A 27,215-nucleotide genomic window follows, 5' to 3' on the forward strand; every position below is an offset into this window, starting at 1 on the left:
AGAAGAACGGAGAAAGACTGAAAAAGACCGTGGGGATGTATGTGTGTATACTATAATCGGCGCTGCAGGTACAGCGACACACAGAGGATACAGCTTTCCTTCCCAATCCGGGAACTCCATCTCCCAAACCCCGGAGATATTCAATTTCTCCCCAAAATGTCTGTTGGAGGAGAAGTCCGTGTGCTCCGCCAGGAGGCTGGGCAGGAGAGCCCGAGGATGCCGGCCTGGAAACGAGAGATTCTCGAGCGGAGGAAAGCAAAGGGCGGCGCGTCTGGAGCAGGTGCAACTGAGCCTTGCCCAAGCGCGATCTTATCGCGGGTTAATGGCGAAGTAACGGGAAACAGCAGCGCCTCAAAAACAGACTATGGAACCAGTGCTAATTCAGTTCGGAACTACACCATCACTCCAGCGAGCCAGCATTTTGCAGGCAAGCGTGGCAGCGCCCCCACGTCCCCAGAGCTCTCGCCGGTGAAAACAAACAAAGACCCCTGGACTGCCACCGACCCTTATGACTCGGAGAAAACGGTAAGCGATGGCGAGGGACAGGAAAGCCTGGTTCTGCAGGACAGTCTAGGCCCATTGCAGGAGAACCCCTTCATCAAACTGGAGAAGGAGCGAAAGAAACAACAGGACAGAGAGAACGCCACTCGTCCAGTTCAGCACATACTGGAATTGTATGGCAGTGTTCCTGGAATTCGGACTATACGCGCTGAGAATATCATTATCATAGAATCCGATCCGGATTACTTTCCGGAGGCGAGTGGAATAAAAAGCGAGTCTTATCTGCAGCAGAATGGGAGCAGTTCCAGCTCCCTCAACGACCTCTTGGACCGGAGAGGCAGTGGGGTTACCGAGATACGGGCAAAGGAGGTGGTCATATATGACACCGCACTAAGCCGGAGCGAGGAGAATTTGAGCACGTTGGGTCGTCCTGGTCACGAGGCCGCATTCGAGACAGGAGAGGGTCATGGCAGGGTGAGCCGCATGCTGCAGAAATTCGACAGCAACTATGGAAAATTGCAACCCAAGTCTCGCAGCACAGAGAACCTCCTGGACTTGGAAACCAGTTCAAGCAGGCCAAGACAACGACCCAAGCCACAGCCAGATCTGGTGCCAAAATACAAGTCACAAGCCCAGCCTAGCTCACCAGTCCGCACCCTAGGTAACGCACAGTTGTCATCCTCAGTCTTCCTCAGCTCCCAGCCTTCCAAACCAAAGCCACAGCCCCCTCTCTGTGAGCCTGACAGCACCACTTGCTCTGCTGGACCCGCTCAGTCAGTGTCTTCCTACCGCCAGCATTTTGAGGTGAGTGGGGGCCGCAGTGTGGTGGTCAACCCCATAGAGGAGGCAGAGGGGTCCCAGACCAAGCCTTTCCGAGAGAGAGACTGGGAGAGCACAGAGGTGCCCTCCAAACCCAAGGTGCCATTCTCTCCGGATACCAGCCGTGTCGAGTCCCCTGCCAGTCCCACCACGCCTCCGATGTCTCCCCCCTCGCCTGGATTCGAGATCTGCCCCTCACCCCGCCCTGACCTCTCCCTGCTGCCTGCCGGGGACATCCAGGCCCGTGCCCTTGCCAACCTGCGTCTCCAGTCCCGCAACTCCTTCACAGTCTTCCCCAAACGCCACAGAGCCGCCGCCTCCCCGGGCAGCACGGCCCCCTCCAGCCCAATTAAGTCTCCTCCCTCCCAGAGAGTGGCAGAGATGCCCACTCTAGGAGTGCCAACCCCTGTCACCCCTCCACCCAACCCAGCAGTCTCCAAGAGTAAAGTGGAAGAACGGGATGAGGTGAGGGCAGCCGGGCTAACCAAACCAGACCCACCCACCATCACTGCGACCCCCTCCCCTCCAGCACCCTTCCCAGTCCCTTCTGTCCAGTCGCCACCTCCAGAGGAAGCCCCTGCTGACCAGCTACCTGTCACCAACATAGATGACATAGACGTGGACCCCTCACAGCCCGTTGCCCCCAGCCCCACTCCAGTGGTGCAGAGGCGGAAGGGGAATACCTTCACTGTGGTGCCTAAACGTAAGTCAGAGCCTCAGCCTGGCTCTCCAGAGCCCCAGGAGCCCTCCGGAGGGGCCCAGACGCTCTCCACGCCACCACAGGCCCCTTACTCCCAGTTGGGCTCCCTACTGAAGAAGCGCTACCCTGCCGTGGAGGATATCGAGGTCATCGGTGGGTACCAGTCCCTGGGACGCTCCTGCCTGACCAAGACAGGCTCCACTGGCAAAAAGGTGAGAGATGATGCCCAACTGAGTACTTCTATTATACATCAAGTGAACATCAGCAGAGCTCTTTTTACACCGATAACGTAACACTCATTAATTAATTTCTCCAAGATTTGTCATTTAGTATAATTCAACACTGTGTGTATGCAAATCAATGGACTAGGCTAAGCATATAATTTAGGGCTGTTTTTCTGCCCATCTCATTTAAAAAAATTATATTTTTTCACCTTTAACCAGGTAGGCAAGTTGAGAACAAGGTCTGATTTACAATCATTACGGCATGCCTTTGTAGATTGCTTAGTGTATCTAAAACGGGTCCCTGTTGCTGAAATGTGCGATATTCAACATCACATTCTCCTAACGCTACAGGATCTATTGCATCTTTAGTAGTACGATTGAACAAGGCAGAAGCCGCTGTTCATAGCACCAGTCTTCAACATGGTTTGCAGCATGGAGATGTTGGTGTTTTTGTGACCAGGGTTGGAATCAATACTATTTCCTTTCATACCCCTCCTATACATTTCAATTTATGAATTGAATGTCCCCCCCCCAAGATGGAGATCAGTGTTTATTGGCATTTACCTGAGATCTATCCTACGTACTTGGCAGTGCAGCACTGTCTCTGTCGTATCCTAATCCTTTGGTCTCTAGGTATTAGCCGTCTCCTGCCCTCACTCCTTTCAACCTCAGCTCCGGTCACACCCAACCAGGTCGAGCGTGTGTGTCGTTGTTTGTCCCTGGCCAGATAGAGAACACAGGCAGTAATGAGGCCAGGCCCCTCGGAAGCGTTCAGTGTTTTTGTCCTCTGAACCCTTTTGAATTCATTAGGCGTACTAAGTTTGGGTTCAATGAATTCCCTCGCCTTTGTTGTTTGAGCATGCATGCTTCTCCTCCCAGTCATTTCACATGACCAAGGTTTCTCTGGTTTTGAAGCTAGGGCAGGGCCGGAAGCAATTACAAAAGCATCAAGTGTAGGCCTATGTTATTTGTGTGGAATTCCTTGGCTATGTGAGACCAGCCTGGCTGAGTTTGGTTTCCTTTTCAGTATAATTTATTTTTATGTATGCTCTTTTTCCCATTCAAATTTTAAGAGGTACTGAGCTTGCCGGATATATTTTTTCACATGCATCAATATGATGAGAGAAGAACTTGAACAGTGTATCGCCTCCTACTAGGCTCTTAAGTTTCTCAAAATAACTTCCACTCCCTCATTTATTGGCCATGGTTGCTGGTTCAGTTCTAAAGGTTGTACTGTTTTGTTGTGTTGATTCCGCAGAATGTTGGCGTTAAATCTCTGCTGCGCTCTCAGATCTTTGACTCACTCAAATAAGGCCCTTACGTGTACCTAGTCCAACTGTGACCATGTATTCTTTGTGTTGGATAATCAATCTTGTCCCCTGCTCCTTTCCTGTTTTGTTTGTTTGATCTTCTCTTCAAAGAGTGATAGTTGCTTATGAAGGTCAAGTGGAGCTTTTACACTGCACCAGTTTGATTTGCATAAGGAGAAATCTAGGAAGTCCTTAAAGTATGGTGCATGCCTAGATTGAGTATATAATTCAATTGGCCTAGATTCTCTGTGAATCATAATGGATTGTGTTACAAAGTGTCTCGCCCTAATAACATGGTTATAGACTAGTGTTCAGTACCTTTTTAGAACGGCTTTTGTTGTATTTTCTCGTAAGGTCTACTACATGGTACTTCCCTGTCATTGAATAGAGATGGAGCTGGCAGGAAGACATGACAATGGAAAGGAGAGGAGTGGCTGGTTGTTTGTGAGGTTGGTGACCAGCTAGTATGGGAAACAGGAGACAGCCCATGTGTTTGTGACGTAACAGGCAGAGACCATTCTTGCCGTTTATGTTCTTTCTCCATATCCATGTTGCCATTTCCATGTGTTTGCTCAGTGGAAGGCCTGGGCCTTGCCCTGTTCAGCTGTGTAATTGATACAACACATTAGGTAATTATGTCTTCAAGTTGATGTTTGGTGACTGTGCAGTTCTGTCAAGTACAGTTGTTGTGTGGTAGTAATGCCAGTCATTCCAGACTACAAATACTGTATTCAACTTGTGAATAACCTTGGTTCAAATGGAAAGTAGCCTGTGACAAGCTGATAATACCCAATTTAACCTAAATACCCATAGAGGTAAGCTCCTGGCTGTACTAACGAGATGTTCTGGTCGTAGCCTAAAGGATTCGTCTATTTTCAAATGTACATGCCTCTCATAATAAGGCCTAAACCTTTTCCAGAAACGTATCGCTGAAAACGTATAACCTTTTAAAATGTTTTGATCCCTGTCTCTTTTGCACTGAATTCCATATTTATCGATCAGTAAACATAAAATTGCAGTCCCACTTAAAACCTCTAGCTCGCTTCCCCATTTCTAGAGGAATCATCATATTGTTGTCTCAGCAGAAGGTCATGTCACTCGGCATCAGGAAGTGAGTGGAGGGGCCTGTGACTGTCAGCTGTGTTGGCTGTCCGATGGTACACTCATAACGTCTGTTTGTCTTCCAGGCTGATCAGGTAGCAGCTGTCTGTCAGCCCGGTTTGTTTACTGTTCATTACTGTTGAGTTTAGGACCTGTTATCCGGATATGGGATTGCTGATGAGTAGTATAGGCTACTACAGTTTAGACCCATGCTGTCGGCAGCAGGTAGCCTAGTGGTTGAGAGCGTTGGGCCAGTAACCAAAAGGTCGCTGGCTTGAATCCTCAAGCTGACTTGGTGAAACATCTGATATGCACGTAAGCAACGCAACCCTAATTGCTCCTTTTTAAGTTGCTCTGAATAAGAGCGTAATCTAAATTAATAAAATGTAGTGCGCGTGTGTGCATACGAGAGGTCGACCGATTTTAATCGGAATGGCCGATTTAATTGGGGACGATTTTATGTTTTCATAACAATCCGAAATCGGTATTTTTGGGCGCCGATTAAAAAAAATATATAGATTTTTATTTTATACCTTTTATTTAACTATTTAAAAAAATGACGGCCTATATTAACTATTTTGACCTTGTTGGGAACCAATCTTGCAACCTTACAGTTAACTAGTCCATTAACAAGGAGACTTATCACGCAAATGCAGTAAGCCAAGATGAGTTGCTAGCTAGCATTAAACATATCCTATAAAAAACAATCAATCATAATCACTAGTTAACTGGGTAGCCTATTGGCAGGGTAGCCTAGTGGTTAGAGCGTTGGACTAGTAACTGGAAGGTTGCAAGTTCAAACCCCCGAGCTGACAAGGTACAAATCTGTTGTTCTGCCCCTGAACAGTTAACCCACTGTTCCTAGGCCGTCATTGAAAATAAGAATTTGTTCTTAACTGACTTGCCTAGTTAAATAAAGGTTAAAAAAAACTACACATGGTTGATGACATTACTAGATATTATCTAGCGTGTCCTGCGTTGCATATAATCTGACTGAGCATCTAAGTATCTGAATGAGCGGTGGTAGGCAGAAGCAGGTGTGTAAACATTCATTCAAACAGAACTTTTGTGCGTTTTGCCAGCAGCTCTTCGTTGTGCGTCAAGCATTGCACTGTTTATGACTTCAAGCCTATCAACTCCCGAGATGAGGCCGAAGGGAAATGGCTAGCTAGTTAGCCCACGCAAATAGCGTTTCAAACATCACTCGCTCTGAGCCTTCTAGTAGTTGTTGCTCTGCATGGGTAACGCTGCTTCGATGGTGGCTGTTGTCGTTGTGTTGCTGGTTCGAGCCCAGGGAGGAGCGAGGAGAGGGACGGAAGCTATACTATTACACTGGCAATACTAAAGTGCCTATAAGAACATCTAATAGTCAAAGGTATATGAAATACAAATGGTATAGAGAGAAATAATCCAATAATTCCTATAATATCTACAACCTAAAACTTCTTACCTGGGAATATTGAAGACTCATGTTAAAAGGAACCACCAGATTTCATATGTTCTCATGTTTTGAACAAGGAACTTAAACGTTAGCTTTCTTACATGGCACATATTGCACTTTTACTTTCTTCTCCAACACTTTGTTTTTGCATTATTTAAACCAAATTGAACATGTTTCATTATTTATTTGAGGCTAAATTGATTTTATTGATGTATTATATTAAGTTAAAATAAGTGTTCATTCAGTATTGTCATTATTACAAATAGATTAAATGGGCCGATTTTATTTTATCGGCTTTTTTTGGTACATACATACATACCAACATTACCATACCATACCATACCATACCATACCATACCATACACACATACACACATACACACAGTACCAGTCAAAAGTTTGGACACCTATTCATTCAAGGGTTTTCTTTATTTTCTACGGAATAACATATGGAATCATGTAGTAACCAGATAAGTATTAAACAATCCAAATATATTTTTAATTCTTCAAATAGCCATCCTTTGCCTTGATGACAGCTTGGCACTTTCTTGGCATTCTCTCAACCAGCTTCACCTGGAATGCTTTTTCAACAGTCTTGAAGGAGTTCCTACATGCTTTTCCTTCACTCTGCGGTCCAACGCATCCCAAACCGTCTCAATTGGGTTGAGGTCAGGTGATTGTGGAGGCCATGTCATCTGGTGCAGCACTCAATCACTCTCCTCCTGGGTCAGATAGCCCTTACACAGCTTGGAGGTTTGTTGGGTCATTGTCCTGTTGAAAAACAAATGATAGTCCCACTAAGCGCAAACCAGATGGGATGGCGTATCGTTGCATAATGCTGTGGTAGCCATGCTGGTTAGGTGTGCCTTGAATTCTAAATAAATCAGTGTCACCAGCAAAGCACCCCCACACCACCACCTCCATGCTTTGCGGTGTCTCACAAAGACACAGCAGTTGGAACAAAAAAATCTCAATTTAGACTCATCAGACAAAAGGACAGATTTCCACTGGTCTAATGTCCATTGCTCGTGTTTCTTGGCCCAAGCTAATCTCTTTTTGGTGTCCTTTTAGTCGTGGTTTCTGATTCACACAGACTCCTCTGAACTGTTGATGTGTCTGTTACTTGAACTCTGCAGCAGAGAGAACTCTGGGTCTTCCTTTCCTGTGGCGGTCCTCATGCGAGCCAGTATTTTATGTTTTGTTTGTGTAGTAGCCAATTGGTAGTTAGTCTTGTCTCATCACTGCAACTTCTGTACGAACTCGGGAGAGGCGACAGTCTAGAGCCATGCGTCCTCCGAAGCACGACCCAACCAAGCCGCACTGCTTCTTGACACAATGCCCGCTTAACCCGGAAGCCAGCCACACCAATGTGTCGGAGGAAACACCGTGCGATCGTGTCAGCGTGCACGGCCCGCCTCAGGGCATCCCTGCCGGCCAAACCTTCCCCTAACCCGGACGACGCTGGGTCAATTTGTGCGCCGCTCCATGGGTCTCCCAGTCGCGGCCGTCTGCGACAGAGCCTGGACTTGAACCAGGATCTTTAGTGGCACAGCAAGCAACTGTTATGCAGTGCCTTAGACCACTGATTAATGTGTTTGAGCCAATCAGTTGTGTTGTGACAAGGTAGGGGTGGTATACAGAAGATAGCCCTATTTTTGTAGAAGAAGTCCATATTATGTCAAGAACAGCTCGAAAAAGAAAATCAGTCCATTACTTTAAGACATGAAGGTCAGTCAATACGGAAAATGTCAAGAACTTTGGAAGTTTCTTAAAGTGCAGTCGCAAAAACAATCAAGTGCTATAATTAAACTGCCACTCATGGGCCTCGAACCTGGATCTGTAGTGATGCCTCTAGCACTGTGATGCAGTGCCTTAGACCGCTGTGACACATGGGAGGTCCCTTACTCCTACATTCTTATCGTGTTCTTGGGCTCGAAGTGTGAAAGTCCATTGTATTTTAATTATTTACCACATCGAGTCACTCCTCGTCCCTCATCATACTTTCTGTAACCACACCCTTCTCTCCTTCTTACCTTAACGTCTTCGTTTTCTCCTGCACTCCTCCCTGTTTGTTCTCTCGATGCTCCCTCCTTGACTGTGTGTGTGCCTTTTTTGTGTGTTTCTCATACCCAAGAGGCGCAGTGCAGTTTAGATGAATCGTTTAAGTCACTCTCCTCAGCATCTGTCTCACTGTCTCAAGCATGCCTGCCTGTGCTTCTCCAGTAGGTCTGTGTTTAATGTGCAGCTACTGCAGCGTAGAACAGTGTTTCCCTCTGGACACATGGAGAGGTGTAAGTATGCCATTGATACTGGGGCCACAGCTTAATTCTGGTGCGCCTGTGACGAGCGTGACATTTCCAGTAAGTGTTATCTGGCTGCAGGGTTCTTCTGTGAGCCTGAGCGGGCAGAGTGAGAAACGGGACGAATGAAATGGGGACATGCCAACAGGATGATGGGGCACACAGACACACACATATCACATGCATAACCTTCACATGCATAACCTTCACAAATTCTATATTATAGGCTTCTTATTGTAATGAAAGATATCAGCAAAATGGTTGCGATGTATGGTCGGTGTCGATAATTTTACGTTTATTGTCCCACTTCTAGCACAGACACACACACACACACACACAGACTCATACAGCCCCATGTCACTTTTACAGCCCCGCTAGTCACTGTAATTGGATTTGTCAGCAAAGTGCCATTGTCATGTTTTAATTCAGGCCTGACCCCTGTGTGTGCGTGTGTCAGAGATTTTAAGAGGGGAAAAGGGAAGAGAAAGTGTTTGAGAACAGGATGGACAGAATTCTGCAGAGGTGGTTTCAGAGGTGTATAAAACAAGATGGCGAGATCATGTCAGGTGGGTAGATGGAACGGCACCTATTAATATCACCACCTCTGAGGGCTGTATTTAACAAGCCTAACATAATGGTATGTCTTAGCTCTGGCGGTAGGGCTGTAGGACCAAGGGGTGTGTCAGAAAAATGTGGGCTATTTTCACTGCAGGAATTATGAGCGCAAAGGCTGGCGGTGGAGCGAAGGGGCTGGGTTTTGATAAATAAGTGATAGGTGTGACGAGGGCTTGGCCACTCACTGGTCAATCAGTGTGTTTCATGGCTTAATTCTGCATGCCGTTGTCTCAAGTTCTGTAGGTTATTGATGGTCTTCGCATTGTCATCCACTCCAATTCGACTGGGGGCACGGAATATTCTCTTCCTAGTCCATTGTTGATTGATACAGTTTATTAAATAGCATCGGCTACAGTAACGAGCATCACGGCTGGATAGGTTGCGCTTCCGCTGTAAAAATTGGTCATAGCCAGTGGGGATTTTAGCATGTAAATCTTGGTCGGGCAAAAAAACAACTGTTTTAGATACATGCCAGCAAAGCCACACATCTTAACAATACATTAATTGCACTATAACAGGGACAAATGGTGCCCACAAAAAGTTGTCGGGACTACAAAAAGCTGTCTCAACAGCAGAGCTTTCTTTTCAGCACAATGGAGTGAATCCTTACTGCTACACCTGGCTATCAGCGGAGCCTTGTCTGGCATCAACAGTTCATTCAGCCTCATTTACTGACTTAAAAAAAATATATAGTCGATATGGCTGACTTGCTAAAACAAATGTGGTTTCTAATGACAATTGAGATGTACCAACTAAGGCATAAGGGGACGACGAGCAGCGAAGAGGCAATCAGTAATTTAGATTAAGAAATTAATGAGTGAGCTAAGATGGATGTAGTCAATGTAACTATTTTGAAATGTACAGCGATAGAATTCAGGACATAGGCCATTCTTAGTGTTCTCCCTGTACACCAAGTCAGAACCGTAGGATAAAAAAGGAGCATGTAAGCAGACAATGAAAGCTCTTACAATATTAGATGATTACATTTCTCTAAAACAGGTTATAGGCTACATGTGCACCACCAAGTCAGAACAGTAGGCTAAGTTATGAGGGGAAAATATTCCAAATTATTAGTGAGGCACATGGGCTAATAACAGCTTATTACACAACATACACTTAGTTCTACTTTCTTAGCTATAGTATACATATCTCCCTGGCATATTACATTTATGCAGCAACATACAATATATTTTTGGACTCACCTTGTTGTGCTGTGCTCACTTGACCAGGAAGGTGGCGCGGCGGTCCTTTGTGGGCAGATTTTGTCATCAAATTTTGTCATCTCTGGATTTATGGTGCTGTCAAGACAACCTGGAACTCTTGGGGGGCAAGGTTGAAACATGACGTCAGTGATCTTCAGGTCGGGGCTCCAGAAAGAGGCCTGAGTTCCCGACTTGGAATTCTGACATGGATGACTGTTGAAAATGTATGTTCCCGGTTGGAGCTCACCCCCCCCCCCCCCCCCCAAGAGTTCCCATTGAAGTCTGAGATTTCCCAGTTCCGAGTTTCCAGTTTTTGAATGCGGTAGAAGTCATGCTGGATTGACAGCATAGCCAATATATTCAGCCTTTTCTGGCCCATGGAATGTGAATGTTTTATCTTTTTAAGCTTGGAAAAGAGAATCATAAACCCAGACTTGGACCACACACCCACTCCACTAAGTAGCAGGTTAGTGATTGCTATGCAATGCTTGCAGTTAACCACTGATTCCTTCCAAACCACTCATTGTTTGAATTTTCAACTTGCTGTGTAATGTTTATGCCCAATGGCCGATGAGCACCGATATGTTTTATCCATAATTTCTCTTCATATGTCAAGGATTGAAAAGGATTTGCCAGTAGATTGCCGACTTGATTCATGATGATGACTGCAAGCTTGCCAACTAAGATCAGTCCAATCAAAGCTACTGTAGATTTAACGTCATTTTATCTGTGGCCAATGAGCTTGAGCTTTCTTGGATGGGCGCTTCCATTGTAACTCTATGGCAGCACCCAAGGGGCTTGAATTCTTTAGCTTCCCTGTAGACTTTGCAGTGACTTAATGTCCCCATGAGTGACAGAACAAGGAACCAATCACGGCTGTGCCCCACCTTCCTTGAATGATGAGTCACCACTGGTCATAACCAACCGCGTTACTGCTAAGACCAGCATTTGATTGGTTTTTAAATATCCCCACCAGCGCTGTCTAAAATTGGCACTTTGGCACGTTTTTAAGGACACACCTCAGATATTGTCACATCTGTGCAAGTGAGCTCATATAAAATTACCCGTCCTGGTGCTAGGGTTTTAAAACAGAAGAGCTCTGGCTTTAACAGGTCGAAATAGCAAGCGAGCGCGTGTGACTATTGCGCTGGCTTACTGCCAGCCAAAAATAGAGCCCTCATTGTGTTCTTGTAGATAATCGTGCCGGACTGTATATGTCACACTGTGGGTGTTCAGTTCTAATGTCTATTTATATACAAACAAATAATATTCAAATTCCCCTCTAACCCACTGACAGCTACAGCGCCAACCACATGTAATTAGTCTTTCTCACCCATGTCTGTGGTGCCATTGTGTGCTGTGGGTTATTCTTGTACTAAGTGTTTCTGTGTTAAGTGTAAGATCACACTCTGTTAATTCTCTCTCACACTGCCCTGTTTCTCCCTTTTTCAATGAGCATATATAATACGGTCTGTCTCTCTAGTAGCATGCCTGTTCCTCTCTCTCTTTCCCTCGCTCAGCCCTGTACAGCCTGCTTGTACTCCACTTCCTCTCTCACTCCCTCACATACAGTGCCTTGCAAAAGTATTCAGACCCCACTGGAACTAAGGGGCCTAGCCCGAACCATGAAAAACAGCCCCAGATCATTATTCTTCCTCCCCCAAACTTTACACTTGGCAATAAGCATTCGGGAAGGTAGCGTTCTCCTGGCATCCGCCAAACCCAGATTAGTCCATCAGACTGCCAGATGGTGAAGTGCGATTCTTCACTCCAGAGAACGTGTTTCCACTTCTCCAGAGTCAAATGGCGGTGAGCTTTACACCACTCCAACCGTCGCTTGGCATTGCGCATGGTGATATTAGGCTTGTGAGGCTGCTCGGCCATGGAAACCCATTTCGCGAAGCTCCTGACGAACAGGTCTTGTGCTGACGTTGCTTCCAGAAGCAGTTTGGAACTCTAGTGAGTGTTGCAACCGAGGACATACAATTTGTACGTGCTTTAGGACTCTGCGGTCCTGTTCTCTGAGCTTGTGTGTCCTGCCACTGTGCGGCTGGGCCATTGTTGCTCCTAGACGTTTCCACTTCACAATAACAGCACTTATAGTTCACCGGGGCAGTTCTAGCAGGGCAAAAATTTGATGAACTGACTTGTCAGGAAGGTGGCATCCTATGACGGTTGAAGTTGAAAGTCACTGAGCTCTTCAGTACGGGCCATTCTATTGCCAATGTTTGTCTACGGAGATTGCATTGCGCTAAACATTTCATTTTATTTGACCTTTTATCTAACTAGGCAAGTCAGTTAAGAACAATTTATTATTTACAATGACTGCCTAACCCAGACAACGCTGGGCCAATTGTGCGCCGCCCTATGGGACTCCCAATCTCAGCCGGTTGTGATACAGCCTGGAATCGAACCAGGGTCTGTTGTGACATCTCCAGCACTGAGATTCAGTACCTTAGACTGCTGCGCCACTCGGGAGCAATGTCAGCAAGGGGTGTGGCTGAAATAGCCGAATCTACTAATTTGAAGGGGTGTCCACGTGTATGTTCAAATTTTGTGCACAAATTTGTTTACACTCCTGTGTTTACATCACTTTGCCAAGATAATCCATCCACTTGACAGTTGTGGCATATATGAGCTGATTAAACAGCATGATCATTACACAGGTACACATTGTGCTGTGGACAATAAAAGGCCACTCTAAAACGTGCACGTTTTCTCTCACAACACAATGCCATAGATGTCTCAAGTTGAGGGAACAGTGCAATTGGCATGCTGTGACTGCAGGAATGTCCACCAGAGCTGTTGCCAGATAATTTAATGTCAATTTTTCTACCATAAGAGATTTGTTTTAGAGAATTGGGCAGTATGTCCAACCAGCTTCAAAACCGTAGACCATGTGTATGGTGTCATGTGGGTGAGCGGTTTGCTGATGTCAACGTTGTGAGCAGAGAACCCAACCGCCACAAGGGGGCAATGGTATGGACAGGCATAAGCCACGGACAATAAGGTCCTGAGGTCAATTGTCGTGCCATTCATCCGCCTCCATCACCTAATGTTTCAGTATGATAATGCACGGCCCAATGTCACAAGGATCTGTGCACTATTCCTGGAAGCTGAAAATGTCCCACTTCTTCCATGGTCTGCATATTCACCAGACGTGTCACCCATTGAGCTTGTTTGGGATGCTCTGGATTGACGTTATTGCCCCGCATGTTCCAGTTCCCGCCAATATCCAGCAACAGCCAATGAAGAGGAGTGGGTCAACATTCCACAGGCCACAATCAACAGCCTGATCAACTCTCTATGCGAAGGAAATGTGTTGCTCTGCATGAAGCAAATGGTGGTCTCACTTTTATGGACTTGTTTTCTGATCCACGCCTTTTTTTAAGGTATCTGTTTTAGAGGTCAACCAATTTTAATTGGGGCCGATATCAAGTTTTCATAACAATCGGAAAGCTGTATATTTGGACACCAATTTTGCCAATTTTTATTTTATTATACATTTTTTTTGTACACCTTTTTATTTAATCTTTTTAACTAGGCAAGTCCATTAAGAACACATTCTTATTTTCAATGATGGCCTAGGAACGGTGGGTTAACTGCCTCGTTAAGGGGCAGAACGACAGATTTTCACCTTGTCAGCTCGGGGGATCCAATCTTGCAACCTTACAGTTTACTAGTCCAACGCAATAAAGACCTGCCTCTCTCTCGTTGCACTCCACAAGGAGACTGCCTGTTACGCGAATGCAGTAAGCCAAGATAAGTTGCTAGCTAGCATTAAACTTATCTTATAAAAAACAATCAATCATAATCACTAGTTAACTACACATGGTTGATATTACTAGATATTATCTAGCGTGTCGTGCGTTGCATATCTGACTGAGTATACAATTATCTGACTGAGCGGTGGTAGGCAGAAGCAGGCGCGTAAACATTACTTTCGTGCGTTTTGCCAGCAGCTCTTCGTTGTGTGTCAAGCATTGCGCTGTTTATGACTAAGCCTATCAACTCCCGAGATGAGACTTCGGTTACACCAGCCTCATCTCGGGAGCCCGTTAGCGCACACTAATAGCGTTTCAAATGTCACTCGGTCTGAGCCTGTGGTTGTTTCCCTTGCTCTGCATGGGTAACGCTGCTTCGAGAGTGGCTGTTGTCGCTGTGTTCCTGGTTCGAGCCCAGGGAGGAGCGAGGTGAGGGACGTAAGCTTTACTGTTACACTGGCAATAGTAAAGTGCCTATAAGAACATCCAATAGTCAAAGATTAATGAAATACAAATGGTATAGAGGGAAATAGTCCTATGATTCCTATAATAACTACAACCTTAAGAAGTTTAACTGGGAATATTGAAGACTCATGTTTAAAGGAACCACCAAATTTCATGTGTTCTCATGTTCTGAGCAAAGAACTGAAACGTTAGCTTTCTTACATAGCACATATTGTACTTTTACTTTCTTCTCCAACACTTTTGTTTTGCATTATTTAAACCAAATTGAACATGTTTCATTATTTATGAGGCTAAATTGATTTTATTTATGTATTATATTAAGTTAAAATAAGTGTTCATTCAGTATTGTTGTAATTGTCATTATTACAAATTATAAAATAAATTGTCCAATTAATCGGTGTCGGCTTTTTTGGTCCTCCAAGTATCGGTATCGGCGTTGAAAAATCATAATCTGTCGACCTCTAATCTGTATTCCCGCTTGTGTGAAATCTATAGATTCGGGCCGAATGACTTTATTTCAATTGACCAATTATTTATATAGATTTTAACTCTGTAAAATCATGGAAATTGTTGCAGAAAGTGTTCACACCACTTGACAAAAAAAAATACGAAGTGGGATGAAAATGGGTTTGTCTTTTTTTCCAACTATACCTTGTCCACTGAGTAACATTCACTGTCTTCGTGGTAACAGACTCTAGTGTACACTACCTGTGAAAAGTTTTAGAACACCTGCTCATTCAAGGGTTTTTCTTTCTACAATTTTCTACATGGTAGAATAATAGTGAAGACATTAACACGATGAAATAACACATGGACCCATCTAGTAACCAAAAAGTGTTAAACAAATCAAAATACATTTTATATTTGAGTTTCTTTGAATAGCCGCCCTTTGCCTTGATGACAGCTTTGCACACTCTCAGCTTCACCTGGAATGCTTTTCCAAAAGTCTTGAAGGAGTTCCCATATATGCTGAGCTCTTGTTGGCTGCTTTTCTTTCACTGCGATCCAACTCATCTCAATTTGGTTAGGTGTGATTGTGGAGGCCAGGTCATCTGATGCAGCACTACATCACTTTCCTTCTTGGTAGAATAGCCCATATACCACCTAGAGGTGTGTTGGGTCATTGTCTTGTTGAAAAACAAATGTTAGTCCCAATTAGCTCAAACCAGATGGGACGGCGTATCGAATGCAGAATGCTGCGGAAGCTGTGCTGGTTAAGTGTGCCTTGAATTCTAAATAAATCACAGATGGTGTGGGGATGATTTTCTGGTGACACTATAACACCTCTTCCTCCATGCTTTATGATGGGAATTACACGTGGAGGTCATCCGTTCACCCACACCACGTCTCACAAAGACACGGCGGTTGGAACCAAAAATCTCCCATTTGGACTCATCAGACAAAAGGACAGATTTCCACCGGTCTAATGTGCGTTGCTCATATTTTGACCCAAGCAACTCTTCTTTATTATGTCCTTTACTAGTGATATTTTTTCCCCTAGCAATTTGACCATGAAAGCCTGATTTTACAGTCTCCTCTGAGATGTGTCTGTTACTTGAACTCTGTGAAGCATTTATTTGGGCTGCAATTTCTGAGGCTGGTAACTCTAATGAACTTATCCTCTGCAGCAGAGGTAACTCTGGGTATTCGTTTCCTGTGGCGGTCCTCATGAGAGACAGTTTCATCATAGTGCTTGATGGTTTTTGCGACTGCACTTGAAGAAATTTTCAAAGTTCTTGACATTTTCCGGATTGAGTGACCTTCATGTCTTAAAGTAATGATGGACTGTTTCTCTTTCCTTATTTGAGCTGTTCAAGTCCATATTATGGCAAGGTCTTTTACCAAATAGCCCTATCTTGTCACAACACAACTGACTGGCAAAAATGCCATAAGAAGGAAAGAAATTCCACAAATTGACTTAAGGTACACCTGTTAATTTAAATGCATTCCAGGTGACCTCATGAAGCTGGTTGAGAGAATGCCAAGAGTGTTGCAAAGCTGTCAAGGCAAAGGGTGGCTATTTGAAAAATCTCAAATATATTTTGATTTTACACTTTTTTTTTGGTAACTACATGATTCCAGATGTGGTATTTCATAGTTTTGATGTTTTCACTATGATTCTACAGTGTAGAAAATAGTAAAAATAAAGAAAAACCCTTGAATGAGTAGGTGTTATAGAACATTTGGCCTTGTTTTAGGTTATTGTCCTGCTGAAATGTGAATTTGTCTGTTGGAAAGCAGACTGAACCAGTTTTTCCTTTAGGATTTTGCCTGTGCTTAGCTTTTATTTTTATCCTAAAGAAACTCACCAGTCGTTGCTGATGACAAGCATACCCATAACATGATGCAGCTCCACCATGCTTGATAATATGAAACTGATACTCAGTGATGTGTTGTGCTGGATTTCCCCCAAACATAACGTTTTTTTATACAAGACAAAAAGTACATTTCTTTTGCAGTTTTACTTTAGGGCCTTGTTGCAAACAGGAGCCATTTTTTTAAATATGTTTTAATTCTTCCTTTTCCTTTTAACTCTTTCAATTAAGTTCGTATTGTGGACTAACAGCAATGTTGTTCATCCATCCTCAGTTTTCTCCTATCACAGCCATTAAACTCTGTTTTGAAGTCATCATTGGCCTCATGGCGAAATCCCGGAGTGGTTTCCTTCCTCAACAGCAACTGAGTTAGGAAGGATGCCTGTATCTTTGTTGTGACTGGGTGTATTGACACAGCATCCAAAATGTAGTTAATAACTTGAGTCTTGTTCACCATGCTCAAAGGGATATTCTATGTATTTTTATTTTTTATTTTTTTACCCATCTACAAATAGGTGCCCTTTGTGAGACATTGGAAAACCTCCCTGTTCTTTGTGGTTGAATCTGTTTGAAAAGCACTGCTCGACTGAGGGACCTTACAGATAATTATGTATGTGTGGGGTACAGAGACAAGGTAGTCATTCGAAAATCCTGTTACTCACTATTAGGGAGTCCATGCGAGTTGTTAAGCACATCTTTACTCCCAAACTTATTTAGGCTTGCCATAAAAGGGGTTGAATACTTATTGACCCAAGACATTTCAGGTTTTATTTTGAAAACATTTCTAAAAACATAATTCCACTTTGACATTATGGGGTATTGTGTGTAGGCCAGTGGCACAAATCTCAATTTCATGAATTTTAAATCTAGGCTGAAACAACAAAATGTGGAAAGTCTAGGAGTGTGAATACTTTCTGAAGGCACTGTGTACATTCTTACTCCAGTCTTATATTCACCTTAGCTTTGACATTGTAATTAAGTAGTGGATGATTCATATTGAGACTCATATTTCTGCATTTCATTCCTCTTAATTGGGGCTGGGCACAGTAGCTCACTTTTGTCATTCATTTGGCATCTCTCACCCGTACACTCACTCTTTCTTCGACTGTATCTAAGAGACAACTCACACTGCAGCAAACAAACACTTTGTAATATCGTCCCTCCCTCTCTCTGTCTGACTCACTTCAGCTTCATAACACTGTAATCCCTCTATGATAGCCTGGAGAGAGACACCTTTATTCTCTGCCCAACAGGGGTACGCACACACAAATGGTCGGACCGACCGACCGAGACACACAGCTACAAAGGGCAAACTGTGGAGGAGTGACTCACACTCTTGAGTAGGGTTGTCACGATACCAGTATCGCAATCCTACGATACCTGATTTTTCTTCGAAAAAAAGGAAAACACAAAGCAGACAACTCTTGGTTCTTTAAAAAACATACTTTATGTTAAATATTGTGCGCTATAGCTTGGAAAAGAAACTGGATTCTGGGTGACAACATAAAGCTGCGTGTTTCCAACATTAGGACTGTTTTTCTCACAAATGCCCACTGTCCAGTCTTCAGTCAGCTGTTCGTTCCACAATTTAAAACAATAAATAACATGTTCAAATGGTTATTTATGTTGGTTACTTTATTTTCATCACAGTATTCATCAGAAATGGTTATTTACATGATTTCTCCAGTAATTCTACCAGCCCTAAGATTTTCTAATGCTTGTTTGAGTTCAGAAACAAATTATTCCTGCTGCTATTTTATATTCCGTTTAGCAGAGATGGTTTTCCTTTTTTGAGTCTTGTTCAAAATTGGAATTGAATTGTGCATTTTTAGGTGGGTGATTTAGTGGAGTAACTCCAATCCATGCTCAATCTCCTCTTTCCTTATGTGACAATGTATGTGCGTGGCTGCCTGGGTCCTCGGGTGTAGTAGGATTCTAATTGCAACTGCCTGGCAGGAGATTAGCTTTAATCAGGCATCTGGTCAGTCTGTCCCACACCTCAATGAGAGGCATTAACAAGGCAATCCCTCCCTCCCTCCCTCTCCTATCACAACACACCCACACAAACCCTGTACTTACTGCTGCTGTAGCTCCTTCCCAACTTCCACAGCAGCGCTCCCCTCCAATCTGCTGCCAGACTGGAGGAACTCGACCAGACTCTACCCTCGCTTGTGTGTGTTACTGTGCGTCTGTCAGTGGGCAACATGTCTCTCTCTACCCTCAACCAAACTAAGACAGAGCATGTTTGGGTGGCCTGTAAAACTTCAATTCTGTCTCGATTCCCATCTCGCCTATTTGCCAAGGCACATTCATACAGACAACCCACGCTCTCCCTCTGTTGCTTTTTCTCTCCCTCTCTTGTTTTGTTACTCCTTCTCGCTTGTTCTCGTTCTCTCCCGCACAAAGATTTGCAAACAAAGAAACAACATGATATTCAACACACCACAATTATACACTCTCACTACTCTCTTGAGGGAAAAAATCACGAACAACCAACACCAAACATACTCAAATTGGCCATTTCTCTTCCGCTGAGTCATTTCTTGGTCATTGTCCCATTATTGGAGAGCGAGAGTGCTCAAACAATCCGGTTCTGTGGTCTCCGTCCTGCTGAAGTGTGCATTGGTGAATGGGAAGAGTCTGGGGCCTGAATCGGCCCTCTGTTGGCCTGTCTCAGTGCCCAGAGAGGAGGAGGGCAATCGCTTCTGCTTCAATAATACAGGCCTTCATAGCCACGGGTGGGCAGAGCGAGAGGGGGGGGGGGCAGCCTTGAAGTCTCAGCCCAGATCTACACAGAGAGGAAGCTAACCCAGCGGCTAGTCTGATTTTATTGATACACTCCTCTGGCATGAAGACTCCTAAAGCAGGACATTAATTTGAGCAGGAACCTTGGGTGAGATGGAGGGTTTTAGACAGAGCTGATGGTGCTTTTGGGGCTAGAGATCCAGTGATATGGTTTTAGACTCCAAAGGAATGGATTTATGTGCCCCAAAATAATAGTATTTGTGCACCTCATTTGGTCGTTGTCACTGATAGGCCATGGCTGTCATTTTGGATCAGCCATGGCCATTTGAGGCCAAACACACAGCAACTGTATGATAGGATCACAGAATTAAAGTGTTTTTGGCTTGGGCGGTATACTTTAATGCTGGGGTATTTTGAAATACCCATGATATCGTTTTCAATACAGTTTTGGTTGGGGCCTCCCTAAAGCTCAGGGGCCCCTGCCTCACTGGGGTATGGGAACAAATAGTGCCCCTTGTGTGCACTGACCTTTTAATATATTTTTTAAATTATTATTCAAAAACATAACCCTGTGCCATCATCAATGTGAAAAATATTGTGATATATTTCGGCCTTATCGCCCAGCCCTATAAAACCCCAGTTTCGAATCGCAGTACATATAGCATTGTGAGAATAGCAATACATGTCTGCATCTAAGTATCGTGAGGGCCCTGGCAATTCCCAGCCTTATTTTCTAGGTATATATCTACAGTATCCCTAACAATACATTTGACAAATCTTTCTCTTCTTAGTCATACACTGACACATCCAGAAGAGTTTACTGCCAACTACATAGTCACTATCAGTCTACTTTTTTTTAAAGTCCATTCTTTAACGCTTACCTTTTAAAGATTACTATTTTACCCGACCTCTGCCAAGGTGTCTCTGTTAATGTATTTTTTTGGTAGTAAAAAATATGGATTCCAACTCTCACTGACCACTCTATAACAATCAGGACAAGTACAGGTACATAGTAAGCATTCCTGTATATGAACAGGTTATGCATTTTGTCAAATAGCAGAAAACAAATTCAGTCAACATTGATACTAGTTATAGATTGTCTATTAATGCAGCTGCCACTGCATTGAAGCTATTGGACACCGTTTATAGTAACTTTATTACGGGCGATAGGTTCAGTATACACCACGGCATTCTGTACCAGAAAGAAGGCTGGCCCTACCTTGAAGTCTCGTAGATCAATGCATTGTACTCTTTTTGTTTATACAGCCGTCTTGCATAAACCTGCCATACCTTACTTCGTTATTAATCTACAGACGTACGAGCTACCAGACCCGGTCTCGGGGATGGCTAACTCTTCGATCTCTATTGAGTTAGATAAATTTGCTTTTAGTTTTAGTTCTTTTCACCTTACTTGTGGAATAATCACAAACTCTGATTTGGTGCCTCTAAGGCAATTCAGATGGCTCATTGAGGACCTTTTTTCCTTTACTGAGGAATGTGTTTTTCTATGATTTTGAATCTGTTTTGCCTTAATGTAAAACAGTGCTTTTTTGTATCTGTAAAAGAGACCTTCTCAGCATGACTCCGTCAAAGTACAGGTTAAATAACATTAAGTATGGAATGGTAGTGCATGTTTTGAAGCCACTAGTTTTTTATAAAGGATATCAGCACCCAAAGAAAAGTTCTGTAGTTACACATGACAAGCGTAGGTACAAGGTACGTATTAAATAAGTACAAATGTTCAAAGTATCCACTGATAGTGACTCGCTATAGGTGGTGGTACACTTTCCTGGACGTGTCACAACTTAACTCTGCTAGCTAGCCCTTTCCTGACGCTGCACAATTGATCAAATTCACATCAATATCCATATCGCACGCAATATTTTGAAACTCATCTCAGCATGTCCATTTTTCTAGTATATTTTCTTCTCCAAGCCCCACCCACTCAAGCAGCGCAGTTACTACTCCTCGCTATAGGTTTGCATGTTGTTCTGTTAGGTCAACTGATTGTTCCAACATTTACATTACATTTACATTTAAGTCATTTAGCAGACGCTCTTATCCAGAGCGACTTACAAATTGGACAAGACAATGCCGCATTCCACTTCGCTTGTTAAGACAAGTCATTCTATTTCTGTGACTCCATCAGTTCACCCAAGTGTTTTGATCGATTATTGCACGTCAAATCGCAATGTTTTGCCCATATTCTACAGCCCTAGCCTTTCCCTTCACTCAAAGCACGTGTTTTAATGATTAGCTGACTGCACTACAAGTAAATATTTTTTTAAAGCACTTCCCAAATTAGCGATGACCTCTAAGGCAATAAGAAGCAAATGATTTGTGTTTCATCAATTGACAAGTTTGAGAAAGCATTGTGCTATTTGAAGGGGATGAGGTAGAGCCTATTCCCAATTTTGATTCGACAAAATTATAATATTGATCAAAGGGAAGCCATTTTAGAACAGTTTAATCCATCTTGTAAATTCTGTCAGTAGAGGAGAAAAGTTTTAATCTTTTGTGGTTGCATTGACGCAATGCTTAGCCCGTGTACATTTTAGATTTCCCTGTCTGGCCCCTATATCCATAAGTCTAGCAGGCCAGACTGGAGCTGGGGTAGGGGTTAGAGAAGGGTAAGGGCTGGGCTATGTGATGGAGATTAGGGGTGATTTAGAGCAGTGCCTACTGAAGGGGATGGGGGAGAGGGGTACATCAGATCCTCAGCACTGATATCAGCTGACTCCTGGGAGACACAGCAGTACACTGTGTGCACTGTCTGCATTGTACTCTTAATTGTCACAACTTATTGGACATTGAAGTTGAACATTCTTTAGAGCTTCTTTAAGCCTTAAGATCATTGTTTGCTGTTGTGAAGTTGACAGTCGTGTTCCGCAACATATCGCAACAGTCTCACCCCACGGTGGCATGTTTGTAGAACGCTGGAGTGTTGCCAAATGGAGATTTTTTTTTTTTTTTTTTACGAGCTCTCCAGCCGTCAATCACAATGCCAGCAGCCCCTGCAAGGCTGCCACCTGCCCTGTGCTATGGTACTAGAGACAGAAACTGGGAAATTAAACTCACAGGTCAAGAACAGATTATCATAAATGACATGTGCCTTTTTTAAGGTAATCCCAATCAATAAAGATCTTGTGCTTGGGTTCAGTTTGGTTCATGTACACATGCATGCATGCATACATACATACAATTCTGGTGTAGAAATGCATCCAATCAAAGTAGGCCAGCCTGATTTTAATGATAAGAAATAAGGAAACAAAATGCTTTATTGTTTTGTGGTCATAATGATTCTGTCATCATAGGCAGGTAAAGTTAAGTATGCACAATAAACCGGGGGGGCACTGTTATTACTGAACTAGTACTGTAGTGCTGATGAACAAATGCTTCTTGTGGCAAGCTATGGGAAATCCCAAGCATAGAGTTAGCCTAATGATATCAGGCTTTGTACATTTAATTAAACTGAAGCAGACATTTCCCTCTGCTGCACTTACTAATTAAAAGTGCTGAAATTACCTGATATATATATATTCAATTCATAGCACTAAATCCTAAAGACAACAGTCCTAGCATTTAACCAGTCTTTTATGTTTTGAATGTTTACACACTGAGTCACTTCTCCTCCGTTCCCCCTCTTTCAGCTGAATATCTCATTCAATGAATCGAGCATCCAAAGCACCTATGAGTACCCCTCCGAGAGCAGCGTATGGGACAGCGAAGAAGAGGAGGATGAGGAGGACGTGAAGGGAGGAGAAGAGGAAGATAAGCCCAGCATGGTGGGCCGTATCCACATCCCTCGTCCAAGCTTCACCAGTTCCCCATCTCACACCAGCAACAGCACTGGTGAGAGAACTAGAGGGAATGGGGGAGGGGGAAAGGAAAGCAGGAAATGGATAGCATGAGAGGATGAGAGAGGGGATGGAATTGGAGGAGTGAGAAGGATAAATGGTTAGAGGAAAATGAATTGAACAGACTAAGCGAAACCTATTCTCATGGTGAGGAGGGTAAGATAAGGAAAGGGAGAGAAATTAATTCTGTCCAATTTATTAGTAATCTGGAAGTGGCTGAATGGTGCTGAACTGCTCAAGGTTATAATGTAGCATGGGAGACACCTACTGGTCAGAGTTAGCTTTACATCAAAACAAATAGGAACTCTGCTTTTATTTGTTATTTCATTTTTATTTGTCAAGTCAGTTAAGAACAAATTCTTATTTACAATGACGGCCTACCCCGGCCAAACCCTAACGACACTAGCCAATTGGGACTCCCGATCACGGCCAGTTATGATATAGCCTAGAATCGAACCAGGGTCTGTAGTGACACCTCTAGCACTGAGATGCAGTGCCTTAGATCGCTGTGCCACTCAGGAGCAGTCAATTCAGCAATCTTTTAGTGTGATGCAACTGAACAAGTTTATCTGCTCTCCCATAAAATTGATCAACAGTAGCCATGCAGTATGTCTATACATTAGTTATATATTACACAGCTTATTGCCATTCTTTAACTAACCCGTACATGAGCTCATGCTTATGTTCTTGAAAGAATTCATGCAGAATATGTATTCCCATTGTGCTACAGATTTACATTGGTCTTTGCCCCGTTTCCTATGTCTTCAGATCTGTCCAGTTACATTCCCAGGCACACTGTGGATTTTAACACCTGGCAAGAACATAAGCTTGATGACCCTGTTTACCAGGGGGACACCAATTCCCAGCACGCACAGATGTCAGAGGAAGTTATGGTGAGGCTTCTTTTTAAAGTACTGATGCATTCATTCATCAACCTTAACTTGTACAGGGATACTTGTACACTATAAGATTTACCTACCAGCACATGATTTACAAAGGTAGCTAAATGTTTTCCCACCCTTTCCCTGCTCTTCATTCCCTATCGATCTCTTAGCTCACCCCAGCAGATAGCTCCTCTCTGTCAGACTTCAACAGTGAACCTGCGCTGTACTTCTGATTTGCCTGGACCAAACAGGACTGACCACTGCCCTCCAGTACCAGAACCAGCAGCCGGAACCACAACCCCCACCTGGGACCAGTGAGACTTAACAGAACTGGACATCAAAACGCACTTCAAAGCACTCCTCTTTTTCAAGTTTAGTTTGACACTGACATCAACTAACCAACCAATCAACCACCACAGATTCAAGCAGCTGGACTGTCCTCACCTTACCTGTACAGTTGATCTGTCTTTCCTCTCCACCTCCGCCTACTTTCATTGACTGCCATTGAGCAGTGAAGTCTGAACCAGATCTGACAGACTATTTGATTGTCAAAATAAATCTTGTTTTCAAGATAAACATGCATTATAATGCGGTTTCCCAGGCTTATGGTCTCCAGAAGAAGCCAATCTGTCTGCCTCAATGTCTCTAAGGCTGTGTTTTACGGGCAGCCCAATCCTTATTTCTTTTCTCCCTTTAATTAGTCTTTTGAACAATCACATCAGATCTTTTTCAGAGCTGATCTGATTGGTCGAAAGACCAATTTTAGTGGAAAAAAAAGATCAGAATTGGACAGCCTGTTTAAACGCAGCCTTTGTGTCTCCCATCAATAATGTCATAATATACATAATGTATTTTATGGTCTCCATGTGTCCTTCTGAAGGGGATGTATGTAGTGGAGGAGATCACCTTGTGAAGGTAAGTGACCAAATTCCTTCAAAACAAGGAAGCCATCAGTGCCCGTCCTTATCATGGTGAAGAAGAGACTCGGCGTTATCGTGTCCTGGAGTCCCAGGACTCCACACTCCGTAGGGGATGGCAGACAAATAAAATAAAAAACTATAGACTGAAAGGGTGCCACAAGCCTAGTTTATTGTTGTTTTGTACCTGCATGTTCTGATTTCTATTGACTTGGTTCCTCGTACTGTATGCTTTTAGTTTTGTATGTTTCCTTACAACAATGCTGTGTTGGAGACTTCAGGAGCAAGCAAACTTTAACACTTCCCCCTTTTAAGATTATGCAAAGCTCTGTAGACCTACTCAATTTAATGTTTTATCATCAAAGATCTGCGATGCACTGCTTAAAAGATTGCCTTGGCAGGACATTTTATACTATGAATATCTTCTGAGAGAAGCTTCATGTCAAGAAGCATAGAGTATAAATGCCTTGGTGTTAGACTCACTGTCTACTATGTTATTAGAACAATTTCCCCTTTTCAGTGTTAATGTTTGAACACCAAGTGTGAAAGATAAAAATGTCCAACATAAACCACGAATAGCAAATATTGAGAGAACCCATTCCAGCACGTTGGTTTGTGAAAGCTTGAGTTATCCTCTTAATGTTGAAGTTTGCTTGCCAGAGACTCGTTCGTGTATAGTATATGGATCAAATAGCTGGTATAGAAGGGAAGGGTGCGTCCTCATGGCCGTATGTGTGTTTCCTTCACATTGACCATTGAATATCTTTTGACCTTTACAGCCTGACCTCATAAACCTTCACGTTCCATAGAGCGTGAGCTGGTCCATTTTTGTAATGAAGACGACATTGATTATGAAACTAATGATTGTGTGTATATCTAAGACCTGTGGTGAAAGATTAAGAAGTAAAAAGCTTTTTTTATTTTAAGGTTGCTCCCATGTCTTCGAAAGAATTTTTCTTAAAATGCCAATTGACTCAAGTGTTCCACCTATTGCTGTGTTGGGCACCACTCGCATTCTCATACTGTTCCAATGTTCTCCTTTGGCCAGTATTGATGTCGTTTCTATAATCTACAATGATGTTTTCATACAAATAATTTATTACTTGCATCTCTTAGGGCTTTTTTTTCTTCATATCTTCAATCAAAAGAACAGGTTTAGATTGAACAGACAGACACAAAAGCACTGCGCTATTGGGAGGCTACATTTTTCTGTATACTGTATCATGATTAGACAGACTTGGATTATGTTTTGTCAAGATTGTACTTCCATTTGCACTGTCATTGTATTAGCTTTGTTTTGCACCTCAGAAGAAATACAGTGAAGGTGAAAGAGGTGCTCATCAATCCATGTATGTATCATCTCATCAGATAGAAATAGGTGAATATGAAGAATGCACTGCCCAATAATGCCATGATCTCTTAAAATCTTTGCCACAACCTTGAAACGTTATTGGAAGACCAGAGCATGATCCCTGGTTAATGTCTACTGTTAGTCCTTCGATCAATCTCACACAGCATACAGAGCACGCATGCCATTCATTTGTGCTAACTGCTGCCTTTGAGGACCAAATCCCTAAGGAGACAGACAGATTTTCCTGGGAATCATGCGCTTCTAATGTTGGCTTTCATCAAAGCGGAGGCCCAAAAGCCAGGGCTGTATCATTGGATGTTCCAGTGGTCATACTGTATGTGACACAAGCAAGACTGAGATGGCTATTATCGTGATGAAGACTGATTCACTTGAAAGATTGATAATTGTCCTATTTGTCTGGTCCTGTTGAGAAGAAACAGTACTTGTCTGTCATACTGTAGCTAGAAGCCCCATCTCATCTTGTTTTTCTCTTCCTCTGTCTAAATCTCCAGCATCAAAGAGATGTGCTTACTGTAAAATGTGTACTTGTTAACGCTTTGGGCAAAAAAAGATGTCAGAACTGTACAAATAAAAGCTCAATAAATAGATGAAGCCTTGAAGGACAGTGTCTGTTATTGTGTTTCTGATGACTCTTCATCCCTCATGTGAAGGCAGATCTCCCAATTGCGAAACATTACCCTGCC

At 43.3% G+C, this 27,215-nt stretch overlaps 1 protein-coding gene across 1 annotated transcript; it reads left to right on the forward strand.

The window, feature by feature from the left end:
- On the forward strand, positions 1-27,131 carry LOC135544491 (taperin-like). Its single transcript, XM_064972142.1, has 4 exons — positions 1-2,232; positions 23,153-23,354; positions 24,128-24,252; positions 24,414-27,131. The coding sequence occupies exons 1-4, from the start codon at positions 40-42 to the stop codon at positions 24,474-24,476; spliced, it is 2,583 nt and encodes an 860-aa protein (XP_064828214.1). The 5' UTR covers positions 1-39; the 3' UTR covers positions 24,477-27,131.
- The last annotated feature ends 84 nt before the right edge of the window (positions 27,132-27,215 follow it).

The sequence above is a fragment of the Oncorhynchus masou genome, chromosome 8, assembly GCF_036934945.1.
Source record: "Oncorhynchus masou masou isolate Uvic2021 chromosome 8, UVic_Omas_1.1, whole genome shotgun sequence".
NCBI lineage: Eukaryota > Metazoa > Chordata > Actinopteri > Salmoniformes > Salmonidae > Oncorhynchus > Oncorhynchus masou.